This window comes from Manis javanica, chromosome 17, assembly GCF_040802235.1.
Source record: "Manis javanica isolate MJ-LG chromosome 17, MJ_LKY, whole genome shotgun sequence".
Classification (NCBI taxonomy): domain Eukaryota; kingdom Metazoa; phylum Chordata; class Mammalia; order Pholidota; family Manidae; genus Manis; species Manis javanica.
The window spans coordinates 35,672,008-35,684,680 of NC_133172.1; the positions used below are offsets into that span (position 1 = coordinate 35,672,008).

The 12,673-nt window shown below is 43.2% G+C and overlaps 1 protein-coding gene across 3 annotated transcripts in view; it reads left to right on the top strand.

The window, feature by feature from the left end:
- The window catches only part of FTO (FTO alpha-ketoglutarate dependent dioxygenase), a 441,881-nt gene that overhangs the window by 417,126 nt on the left and 12,082 nt on the right, over window positions 1–12,673 (top strand). The window contains exon 9 of one of the 3 annotated variants that reach the window (XM_073225698.1): window positions 5,531–5,551. The exons of the other annotated variants lie outside the window; for them this stretch is intronic. Within the exon in view, the coding sequence (XP_073081799.1) occupies window positions 5,531–5,534 (4 nt within the window). The 3' untranslated portion in view covers window positions 5,535–5,551. Of the gene's footprint in view, window positions 1–5,530; window positions 5,552–12,673 lie in introns of those variants that run through there. 3 annotated transcript variants of the gene reach the window in all.

Consider the following 12,673-nt stretch of genomic DNA (forward strand, 5'->3'; position numbering starts at 1 on the left):
ATCAGATTTGAATGGAAAACAACAAGCACTATAAATCATTAAATGTCCCTAAACACTCTGGCATTGTTTGGAGATGATGGCATGCATAGGATAGTAGGAGGCATCTAATCAGAAACTCAGAATGAACAGCCTTGCAGAACAGATGGGCAAACTCTATGGACTTTCCTTCCTGCGTGAGAGGAGGGGCCATTATTTAAATTTATGTACAGTGGAAGCCTCCAGAACCCCATCCTGATGATTAAATCTGGATGATCATAACACCCAGACGCATTAAACAATGACCTTCTCAAATCAGACATGAGTAGAGATACTGCATGGCCCTGGCCAAGGACACGTAGTTCCTTTGATAGGCATTTTAGTTTTGGTGCTAGATCAGTAGAGACAAAGCAGAAAAACAGACTAATTTCTTCCAGCATCTACATGCCCCTGCAGACCAGGGGCATTGGCTCTTCTACTGCAAAATATTCTGAGAAATTACTTCCATCAGATTCTTCTACCTAAGTAATCATGAAGGGACATGAGTACTAGGCAATGTTGAATAAAAGGATATGGCTTATAGGAGATACCATTGAACTATTGAGTCAAGGGTAGTGTCCCTCCAAGCAAATGTCAGTAAACCTGTAGAAAGCATACAACCCGATGTTTCAGTTTGGACCCCAATTCCATTTAATCTTGCTCCCGAGGCTGGGAACCTAGGAGCAACTTCACATGGAAACCAACATTCCCACCAAAACCAAAACCAAAATATTGTCAGAATCATGACTTCTAAAAGTTGCCGTATTGAGTGAAACTGGGGCTTGGGATGTCCTGTCCAAAATTCATCCTTTGGTTAAGGTATAGAAGATGAGTCTGAAAATGTCCTTAAACATCACTTTCATACATGCTGTGGGTCGCTTGCTCCATTAATTTATCACACTCTTCTGGAATTTCCATACTCTCATAGACTTGCAGAAGCGCCCTTACTCTCCAGCTCACAGTTTGCTGATAGTCTAATAGAAAAATGACGGTTAGAGTTCAAAAGACGGAGGGGCCACATTGCTTCTCATATGATTTTAGGAATAATCCTTGACAGTTTCTCATGAACAGCAAATTTCAGTTTAAAGACCTTATGAGGTGGGAAGAACCAGTCTTTATTTCTTCATTCAGGTTCAAGGACCCCTTTTTGCAGCTGACAAAAGCAAACCTTTAAAAACGAACTGTGAGAAGAGAGAAAGTTCACAGTTTGGAGGCCCTTCTTCCTGGCCTTGCCTTCTTAGGCTGCACCTTAAGCAGAAAAACAGAACAGGCCACATATGTGTATTTTCTTAACTGTAAAAACTACTCTAAAATGTATTTTTTAAATTGTGATTATGTTACATTGGTTTCTATGTCCCATAGATTAGATTTTTATTAAGGGTTTTATTAAATAACTGGTGTTTCACCAGTATCTAATTAAATCTTCTATCTAAATTGAACAGAAAATTATGGGTGAAAAGAGAGTATTTGTAGCAGACTTTATTACAGATAAGACTATTATTTGTTCATCTTAAGAATTTGAGATCAAATTTACAAGCAGCATCCTCATCAAATTTCGTTTCTGGGCTGCTGAGCCCTGGCCCCTTGAAAGCAGTGCATTATCTCTCCCCCCATCCCCCACTTTTATTATGGTGTCCTGGTTGTTGGCAACATGCCCGCTGTTTAAGGTTACTTTCATTAATTAACCGAAAGTTAATTTCTTTGCAAGCAAAATCTCTGATCTCATTATGTTGTCTTTAAAGCTGAAAGCTTCAGGTTTTCTGGTCTCCTTTGATGGCACAATAAAAAGCATGCTCTTTATCTTAAGGGAAACTGTCTCCAGGGTTTAATTTAATAGTCCTTGAAATAGTTACAGCACAGCCAGGCAGACTACAATAATATGCCAGTTTTAGAAAACCTTGGCTTTGTCCTGGTTAGAGAACCCAAAGACTGGTACAGATGCGGACTGCAGAGGACCCGTGGCCAAATCAGTTCTCCATTTTTACCTCTCTACGTCCCATTTTTACACCCCATTATATCTGAGAATACAACAAACACCCAACTGTGCCACTGTACGGTCATCTTCTGATCTGGGATTTGCAAGTTCTGGGGTTGGCATTTTGTCTGTTGCTTTTACTGTGGTTGGTACCCTGTCTTTGTTCCTCTAGTGGAAATGAGGCAACATGGAGGGTAGAGGCCTAGGGTGGGGGTTTGGAGCCCCACAGGCCTGGATTTGAATCCCAGTCTTTACTTGGACTGAGTCTGTGTCCTTGGACAAAATTTTTGACCCTTCTGTTTAAGTATCAGTCTCCTTATCAGTACACCTTGAAAAATTATATAGAGTTAAGAAAAATAAAGTGACTGTTCCATAACAGATACTTAACAAATGTTAGCCCCCTTCCCTTGATGGTCGTGTTCTGTTCTTTACCAACTACAGTTGGGTTTCTAGATTTGGAGTTCATTCTGATATTTGGGGGCTGGCCACCAGATTGCTACACCAAAAGAGTAGTTTGGGGGGATGGTCAGACTCCACAGAGCATGTTTGGTGTGGAGTCTATGTATTTGGTTCTCTATTCTGAGTGCTCTTTCATAGACTTGGGGACGAGAAAAGTGTATTATTCCCTTTGTCTCTCTGAGTTAGCTTCATCCCCAATGATGAAGTCTGGTTGCTTTCTGGAGCATTAAATGCAGTGAGTTGAGAGTGGTCGGAATGTGTGTTCAGAGCCGGCAGGTGCAGGTCACACGGAGGGGACAGCACTCTTAGGGTGGCTCTGTCCAGGAGCCATGCAGACACATGGATAAGCTATTTGTTTCCCACTGAGTCCTGAGATACTGCACTCGCACAGCTGAGATTTACAGAGCCTGGGTGGAGGGACTGCCGGGAGCAGGTAACGGGTGACCAGACATGCTGCCTCAGCTGCTGGGAGGCCAGGCCTGTGCCACCCGCATACATCACCTGTACTGATTCCTAATGAAGGTTGCAAGTGAGTCAGCTCCAGCAAGTCAGAGTCACTTAGGCAGAAAATCCCAGGTCTTGGGAAGAGAAGTCATGTGCCTCTTGGGTCCTCAGTGGAAGTCAGGGGTCCAAGGTGATGTATCAGCCAAGATCCTGTCTGCTTTGGTGCCTTACTTACTGCTCCCCATGCTTTTAGGCAGAAATATTGTCAATGCTATTGAATAGTTGATCTTCTAATCCAGCAGGATCCCTGATGTGTTAAAATTCCTACTTTTGGGCAGAGTGTATGCTTCAGCTGGGGGGAAGTCCCTGTGGACCTTGCTGAGACACTGCTTCTACAGTGAAATTGCTGCAGGCATGACAATTCCAATTATTCTTTTGGCTGTCACATTTAACCCTTCCCAGGACAATTTTTCCCCAGTTATCCATATTTTCTAGCCTTACTCTGGATTTGGAAAACGCTTTGTCTTCTGCACTGGGCCTCTAGCATCTCTTCATTTATTAGCGTTTAGGTGTTTAGATTTTTACTTGTTAATTTCCTTTTCTCTTGTGAGTACAGTCCAGTTCTCTACATCTTCCCCTCCTTCAGCTGCCCTCCATGGCAAAACATCATATTTTCTTTTCTCTTTGCCTTATACCAATCTTTAAATAGTCTATCAACCATATCCCTCATTTTAAAAATACACAGCCACTTTATGAAAGGTATTTAATTCACAATGTGTAGATATCAAAAGAAAGTGTAACCTTAGGCCAGGGCAGTGGGGTTTTCTATAAGGACTGGAATGATGATATCCAAGCTAGTACCACTTTGCTGAAGTTGCTAAGTTTTTTATTTACAGACTGGTCTGGAATAGCTAGAAACTTAAATACCCACTGATTTGTCTTTCTTTAGTGGTTGGTTATTCATCCCACCGCTGTCTGGCTTCCATCTCCAAGACCTCAGCCATGTTGAAAGGGCATAAAGGTACCCTCAGAAATCCAAGCTACCACTTGGATAAATTCTGCCTTCACCTGTTGAGGTCTACCATGCCATTTGTTCAGCATCCCAGCTTACTCTGCTTGATGTCCTCCAGCTTGGTACAAAGAATGTAAGGTGACTACTTTAATCCCCTTTGCAAAATAACGGTAATAATAACAACAGCAATAAGGCCTCTGAACAGAGAATGTGAAGCCTCGTTCAGATTTTTTTGAAGTGGAAAATGAATCATAAGTACCTGAGAAATGAGGTTCATAATGGAAGCCCCAAGAAGCCCTTTAACCTGGGTGAAATCCTATAACACAATTATATACAATTTCATACTTGACTGGAGCTGTTTTTGAACAAAAATAACCATTTTTCTGCTTGCAGTAAATGAACCACAAGATCCATGTATCCAGCTGCAGAAAACCTAGGATCACCCATTCAGTCTGCATATATCAGCGTACTTGATGGCAAGGGCATTTTAGGATCAAAAGAGTTAATAATTGGATCCTGCCCACAGCAACCACACAATTAAGGGCAAGATTAGCAGAGATGAAACATTATTGTGAAAATGCAATGCTGGTCTGGAAAACAAAATGATTTCACCGAGCAGTTGTCCTGTTGCCATAACCCTTAATGATCAACTCTATTACACTAATAATAGGAGAAAAACTAATTGCAGTGAGGACAGGACAAATCTTTTTTAATCTGCATTGTCATCCCAACTAAGCCCCAACCCATTTGTATTAACCTTTGCTGACAGAGTCACATGATGGACATAATTTCTTATAATTTACCAGCTATGGATCTAACCTTTCTTCATCAAATATTCATAAAGGCAGGATTCTCAATGATTTTCTGTCTCTCTTCATATTTACAGCTTGTTGTCTTCTTCCTTTTTACAGTAATTTGGACACAATTGAAGTCACATGGAATTAAAGTTAAACGCCTTTAGCAACTAAGGTGCCTAAAAGCGAAGACTTAGGGGAGGGGTCGTGAACTAAAGGGGGAGAGCTTGTGTCCCCAGGGCCCTTCCCATCTCAGAGGAGTTCGAGTGGGCTGCTCTTCCCCAAAAGGGGAAAACAAAATCACCCGGAGAAGAAAATGCCTTTGCCCTCTCTTGGCCTGCTAAGCACAAGCTGTCAGCCTGCCGTGCAGCAAGGGGTGGGGGGGTGAGGCAGGTTTTGAGGCTGAGTTGAGACAGAGCCCCAGGCCTTCCTCTGTCTTCAGGGCTTGCGGGAAACCTAGGCTGCCTTGGCCAGGCCCCTGTTTCAGCATGTGTGCCCAGAGGGGCCCAAGAAACATGCCAGGGGCTGTAATGGTGGACAAGAAAAGTCGTTTGGTACAGTTACTAGAAAACCAACATGAAGGCCTGCAGCCTTTCCTGAGAGCACTTTCGGTAGGAAAACATCTGTTTCCACTTTGCATCTTTGTTGCTTTGGCGGTTTTCTGAAGAAATATGTAGATGAAAGAAGTTTCTAAAGCTTAGGTGTTTAAAACTAGTTACTGGTCCCTATTTTTACTCTCCCCCTGCAAGGCTTCAGTTTCAGTGGGGTGGCAGAAGTTTGGGAGAGGCAAGAGACAGTCAAAAGAACTCCCTTTTCTGCCCCTATATTCAGATGACCCTGCCTTTACTAGCAGCTGAGAATGTTGAGGCTGATTGTCCCTGAGGATGCAGAAGTTGGAGTGCGTAAGTAATACACAAATACATTCACTTGATCAAAAAATGGAAACTTTCCTATGTGCTCCTAGACCACTGCTTGGGAGAAGGGGCTCAGACTTTGTTGCCCTTCCCTCCCACATCTTTTTCTGTGCATTTACAGACATGTTGATGTACTATAGACAAGAACATGTTTCCTTTTTTGGTTTTACAGAAATAGGTATTATGCTACACAAATCAATACACAAAATTGCTTTTGTGACTCGATGATACATCTTATGTGGAAATCTTCCCATGTTAGAATGTGTAATGTAAACCTATTCTATTCAGTTGTTGCCATGAAGTCCGTAGTATGAATGTACTGTAGTTTAATATCATTCCCACAGTGATGGGCATTTAGGTTGTTTCCAGTGTTTCAAATTATAAGCAATTCTGCAAAACATCATTACCTATTTGGAACTGAGAGAGTTTGTACAGTTGTTGTAACAACAGGCTTCCTTTTGAAAATACCATTTTGAGAATGTTTATACTGACTTGATAGCTCAAAAGCCTTTTTAAATGTTTTCTCCCAAGCTACATCTCCTTTCTGATGGTTAGGACAGAAACAACAATGAGACATTTGGTTTCCTAGTGCCCCACAGATAAATAGACATTCCACATGGCAGTGAATTAAATGCTTTTGATAGGGGAAAAATGATAATCAGCTGTCAGAAAAGCCCAAATAAAGATTGTTTACAGAAGGTCAGACTGTGTCCCCTGACCTGCAAGGGCATATTGGCCGAGCCCTCATGATAGCATCCTCCTCAGTGGTTTTGGGGTCTCCATTTGCCTCCCTTGCTAACACTCGTGTTATAAAGAGGTGTCACTGATTATGTAAAGCATGGTATGCTAATTAGGATGTGCATATTTGCATGGTCTTGACATTCCTCAGTTTCTTACAAATTCAATAGAAGGAGGCAGGGAATTCTTTTCAAGGACCAGGAAATCTTGCCAAAAGGTTTGAGGGTAAGTAGTCCCATGATAAGGCTTACTAGGGATCTCACACAGTGTCATTCCTCTGAGCTGGAACTGGGTAAGTGCTGAGATGCCCAGCAGTTTCCTTTGGATCAGTGGGAGAAATAAGGCATATATACAGTCAAATTTGTAGAAGTGTAGAATGGAAACTTCCAGTCTGAGTGAATGTAATGAAGGATTATTCTTAAATCGTTTACCTTAATTGCTGTTCGGTTGAGGAAATAACACAAAGTTGGATTAACGGTGTTGTCAGGTAGATGTTTTTGCTTTTGCGAAAACCATCAACTGACTAGAGGATGGCACAAACATGGAAGTGATCCTTCCAGAATGAAACACTGGGTATTTCATATTCCTTCAGTTCCGTTTCATGCTGTTAACTGGTTCGGTCTTTCATTCTGTGTGGGGCCCTCTTATCCTTTTAAAAGTTTGTTAGGTGATTCTGCCAAAAGGTAATAGAACCTGAGAAAAAAGTAGACAAATTGCACTTCATCAAAATTGAAAACTTTGTGTATCAAAGAACATTATCAAGAAAGTGAAAGGATAACCTACAGAATAGGAGAAAATGTTGAAAATCATGTGTCCCATAGAAGTTTAATACCCAGAATATGAAAAGAACTCCTAAAGCTCAATAACATAAAGACAAACAAAACAATTTTAAAATGGGCAAAGGACTTGATTAGACATTTCTTCAAAGAAGACATACAAATGGCAAATAAGTACATGAAAATATGTTTACTATCATTAGTTGTTAAGAGAAATGTAAATCAAAACCACAAAGAAGGATTGCTTCACATCTTCTATGATGGCTGTAATAGAATATATATATATATGTATAAAATAACTATAAAACAACAAGTGTTTTTAAGGATGTGGAGAAGTCAGGACCCTCACATACTACTGGTGGGAATGTAAAATCATTCAGCATGTTTGGAAAAATAGTTTGGGTACTTCCTCAAACAGCTAATCATAGCAGTACCATATGACCCCGCAATTCCACTCCTTGGTATAAGCCAAAACGTAGACACAAGACAAATATCCATCCACAGATGAATGGATAAGCAAGAGGTGGTATGTCCATACAATGGAGTATTATTCAGCTATAAAAAGGAAGACATTCTAATACATGGTACAACCTTCATGATCCTGGAAGACATTATGACAGGTAAAATAAGCCAGACACAAAAGGACAAATATTGTATGATTCCACTTATATGAACTATCTAGAATAGACAAATTCATGGAGACAGAAAGTAGATCAGAGGCTGTTTGGTACAGGGGAAGGGAGAATGAAAAGTTATTGCCTGCCGGGTACAGAGTTTCTGTGCGAGGTGATGGAATGATTTTAGAAATAGATAGTGATGATGTTGACACAACATTGCAAATGTAGTTAATACCACTGGTTTGAAGCTTAATGGTTAATATAGCAGATTTTATGTTACATATTTTTTACAATAAAAAAAGTTAATAGAACTAGGTGAAGAATTTAAGCATATCATCTAAAGTTACAAAGGCAATACAATTAAGGAATACAGAAAACACTTTTTCCATTATCCACTGCTACATAACAAATCACCCCCAAACTTCAGGTCTTAAAACAGCCACAGCTGTTATTTCTCACATAAGACTTTGGCCTTCTGTGGTTTGACTGGGGCTCAACTGGATAGAAGGTTCTTCTGCTGGCTGCACTCAGGGTCTTTCCTGTGACTATAGACAGGGAGCAGCTAGGCAACAAGGCTGAGTTTGGCTGGGACTCTGGGATTGCTGGGCCTCTCCCTCTCCCAAGTGGCCTTTCCATGAGGGCTGTGCAGCCAGGTATCCAGATTTCTTGTACTGAGGCTTGAGACTCCCAAGAACACAAAGATAGAAGCTGCCAGGCTCTTTTAAGGAACTGTCGGAGTGTTGCCTCTTCTGAGAGCTACCAGTTCTCAGTAAAGCAAGTGACCGGGAGGGCCAGCTGAAGCAACGTGGGAGTGGGTGCTGGAGGTGTGGCCTGCTGGGGCTATATGTGGAGTGACCACAAGAATCATTTGCACACTCACAAGATAAGGGAGAGCCAAACACTCACGTGACAGTGCAGGAAGCCAACAGATAATATGAGGTTGACTAATCAAGAAGTAGCCGCCCATGCCCATTAGTGAGAGATACCAGAGGTATTAGAAAGCATTCCCCGGGTGGGTCGGGTGAGAGTGGATGACTCTTGCTTTTTCATCATAAACCTTCCACAGCTTCAGATTTCAGACTGTGAGTGTACATTGTTTCAGATTTTTCCCTGATGACATTGTTTCAATAACATTATAGGATAGAGGTTTGGAGTGTGGCCAGACTGCCTGGGGTCATATCATGGCCACATCACTGTCTCCACAATCTCCGTGACCTTGGGCAAATCAATGTAACCACTCAGTGCCTCAGTGTTCCCATCTGTAACGGGAATAATAATCATACCAACCTCACAGGGTTATTGGGATCATCTGAGTACAGCACTTTGCATGCTATGTGGCACAAAGAAAATCCGTAAGTAATGTTAACTGTTAACAGTTATAACAAAAAGAGCAAGCAAGCAAGCCCAGTGAACTAAGGATCCTGAGACCTGATTCTAGTCTCCTGACTCTGCCACAAATGTGGTGAGCAAGTCTGCTACCCTCATCATTAGACTGAGGTGGTACGAGGTAAGATTATCTTCCAAAGAACAGGGGTTCTGTCAAATTTGAAGTCCAGAAGAGCTGGCTACAGCTGTCAAAGCTTACCTTCCTGAAAAATTCCCTCCCTTTTAGGAGAGAGCTTCAGATTCTTTACAGTTGAACCTGTTCCTTCATTCTCATAGTATACCCGCTATGGAGAAATAATTCACAGACTCACTTACCTGTCCAGAGACCTTTCTCCTGGGAGAGAGCTTTATAAATCATTTTAAGTTAGTGACCATAACTCCCAGGTGCTTCCACAAGACCAACTGGAAAAGCACATTAACTAAGAACCAATTAAATTGCTTCTAGTCTGTATTTGTTGGCCTCCTGAATGAATCTCTCCCAGAAGGCTGTTCATGTGGTGAGCACTAGTGAAACTGTGAAGAAAGTAAAACTGGGCTTTGGAGACCCCCACCTCTTTCTGTAACCCGAGGGAATGTGGAGCTCACGTGCTTCTCTCTTACCCAAGAAGCAGCGAAATCTATCTGAGAGGAGACTTAAAATATTATCCTCCTTAGAAGTAGTTGCACTGTAAAATGCCCTTCCTTCTCCCCACCCCACCAAACTTGAAAAAATGAATTAATGGTACACTACTTGGCATTGGTCGGAGGCCAGAGCAAGAACTTTTTTCAGAGGGAACACTCTTCTGGTACCTCTCCGTTCATACCACATAGGCTGGCCACTTGCTGATGGCATTTACACGTATGACCCTGGCCTTTTAACTTACTGGCTGGTGCCTTTGGGCACCAGAAGCTTTGTGAGTCAATCTCCAGCTAGAAAGAGTGATTTAAGTCAGGAACAGCAAATCTCCCCGGTCTTGCCATCTCACTTGAGCTAATGTACCAGCTGGTGCTGCAGAGAAAGCATAATGGACCCTTGTTGAAGTAGTCTGTGCCAGCTCCCAGGTGGTCCTGACTGCAGAACCATCCTTCTAAAAAGTGTAAATTCTAACTTAGCAGTCTGCTGAGAAGCCTGGCTCCCTGGCAGGCCAGGCATGGGGGCAGGAGGTCACTGCAGCTAATCAAGTCCTTGCTGTGCTGTCCCGACTCACTGCAGAGCTCTGGCCCATTCCCAGCTGACCCCACTCCTGTAACACTCAGTGAGGAGCCAAACTTTTCCATTAATCGGCCTGTTTTCAGGAGCTGGAAAGGTGACTTGTAACAGGCCTCTTGTTCCCAGGTTCTTCTATAATCACATTCTGCATAAGCAGATGTCTTCCTTTGATTCCTTATGACCTTCTGAATTTCAGCAAATGAGAAAGTGCCTGGAATCTGCAGGGAGGGCCTAAGGGTGTCTTTTCTGCAGAAAGACACTCTGGTCTTCCGTGTACACCCCCATCTCTAACTGGCATGTGGCAAGGACGTGGCCTCACTCATTTTCCGCATTGGAAAAGGCCTTCGTCCCGGAGCCAGGGGGCTTTGAGATGAGATGGCCAGTACTGGTCCATGCGTAAGTGTTTACCAGATGTGACTCCAGGGCTGTGTGGCTGTCTCAGCTTGACAGATGAGAAAATGCTGTTAAGTGCCCTTCCCAAGGTCACCCCACAAACAAGCATCGTGCTGGGAGAATGACATCACCCCAGACAGTGAAGGAAGAACAGACCCAAGCTCTCGAAGCCCCCACGGGTGAGACTTTATGCCATCTCATTGAAACCAGGGAGTACGAGACTCTAAGTAATAAATAGATAATGGCTCCTCTCTGCTTGCCTTTTCCTCAAAGATGCCCAGGTGGGGGAGTTATAGTTGTGATGATTAATTAATAGACCACCCAGTGAACCTGAAGTCGAGGCCACACCACAACCCTAAGGCAGCCTGTTTGGCAGCTCTTCCTTCCTTTTGGGGCTCCAATGGGCTTTGTCTGCTGGTGGCATCGCTAAAAGCACCGAAGAACTTCAGTTGGAGGATTTCAGAGTTTGGTCTGCTTTCTATTGAAGTGCAATTTTTAATGACTCCTTTCAAACCCAGTCACTTTAGAAGCAAACCCAGCACGGTCTCAGAGGCCTGTCCAGGCTTCCGTGGCTCTCAGCATATAGGATTACCCTTCTTCCTCAGCCTGGGTCCACAGCCCCAGAAAGAAAAAGAAGAGCGTATACTGATGGTGAGTTGAGTTCTGAAGATACACATCAAGTGAACTTAGGAACACAGGGAGGCTCTGGCGTAATTCCGTCTCTTCCCTTCCAGTGCAGATGGGAACGAAGCGTCAGGGCCTCGGGACAGACTGTCAGGTTCGGCACCCTCCCCGCTCCAGCCCGGCCCAGGGAGCGGCCTTTCGGGCTAAGGAAGAGTCTAAGGAGGATATTTTGCTTCACCAGCCAAACTGCGCATAGGTTGAGCAGAGACACTTACTCTCATGAGACGATCCAATTCCTGAAGGAGTCAAGAGGCTTTCTGCAGAGGACCATGACCTCGATCATATCACTCCCCTGCTTAAAACCCTCCAGTACTTTCCCAGCTCACTCGGAAGAAAGTCAGTCCTTACAGTGGCTTCCAAGACCCTGGGCCTCTCTGACCCCACCTCCTCCCTCCCTCTACCACCCTCCTTTGGTACTCCTTACTGGCCCCAAGTATGCCTGGCTGTGCTCACTGACAATGCTCTTCCCCTGGCCAGGTGCCTCCCGCCACCACCGCCAGAGCCCTTCCCGGATCTCCACTCTCTTACCCGTTTTCCTGTTTGATTTGCTCCAATGTGTTTATCTCTGACAGAAATTATCATGATATCTATTTGCTCACATTGTATAGCAGGGAATACTAGTTTCTCATCCAGTCCTCATTCTTTCCTTCTTCCTTCGTATAGAATCTCAGTTTTGAGGGAGGAAAGAAGAGAGCAATATGTCTAGCTAAAATCCTACCTTCCCAGCATCTTCTGTAGCCCAGTGACTGCCTTCTAGTCAGTGAGACAGAAAGAGAGGTTGGTTGACTGTTCTCCTTAAAAAGAGGAGGTAAGGGCATATTGTACCCTTCTTCCCTTTCTCCTGCTCCCTGCCTGGGATCCAAGATATGATGGCTGGAGCAGCCCAGACCATGAGCTGACCTCTAGGATGGCAGCCATCAGCTAAGAATGACAGAGCAAGAGTAGACTGAATGGCCTAGGTCCTAGATGCCTGTGCGCTGTTCTGTGTGACCTTCTCAAACTTCTTTAATATGAAAGAAAAATAAACTTGCATCTTTTTTAGCCACTGTTATTTCTAGTCCCTCGTGCTCTGGCAGCTAAATGCAGTTTATAATCAGATTTACTGTCCGTCTTCCCCCACCAGAATGTTGGCTCCTTGAAACCTGGGACTTTGTCTAGTTCATTTCTGTATCTCTAGATTCTGGTACCTAGTAAATATTTTTTGAATGGATACATACATACATACTTACATACAGCAATAACAATATACTTTCTGCCCAAACCATGGCTTTATCAGT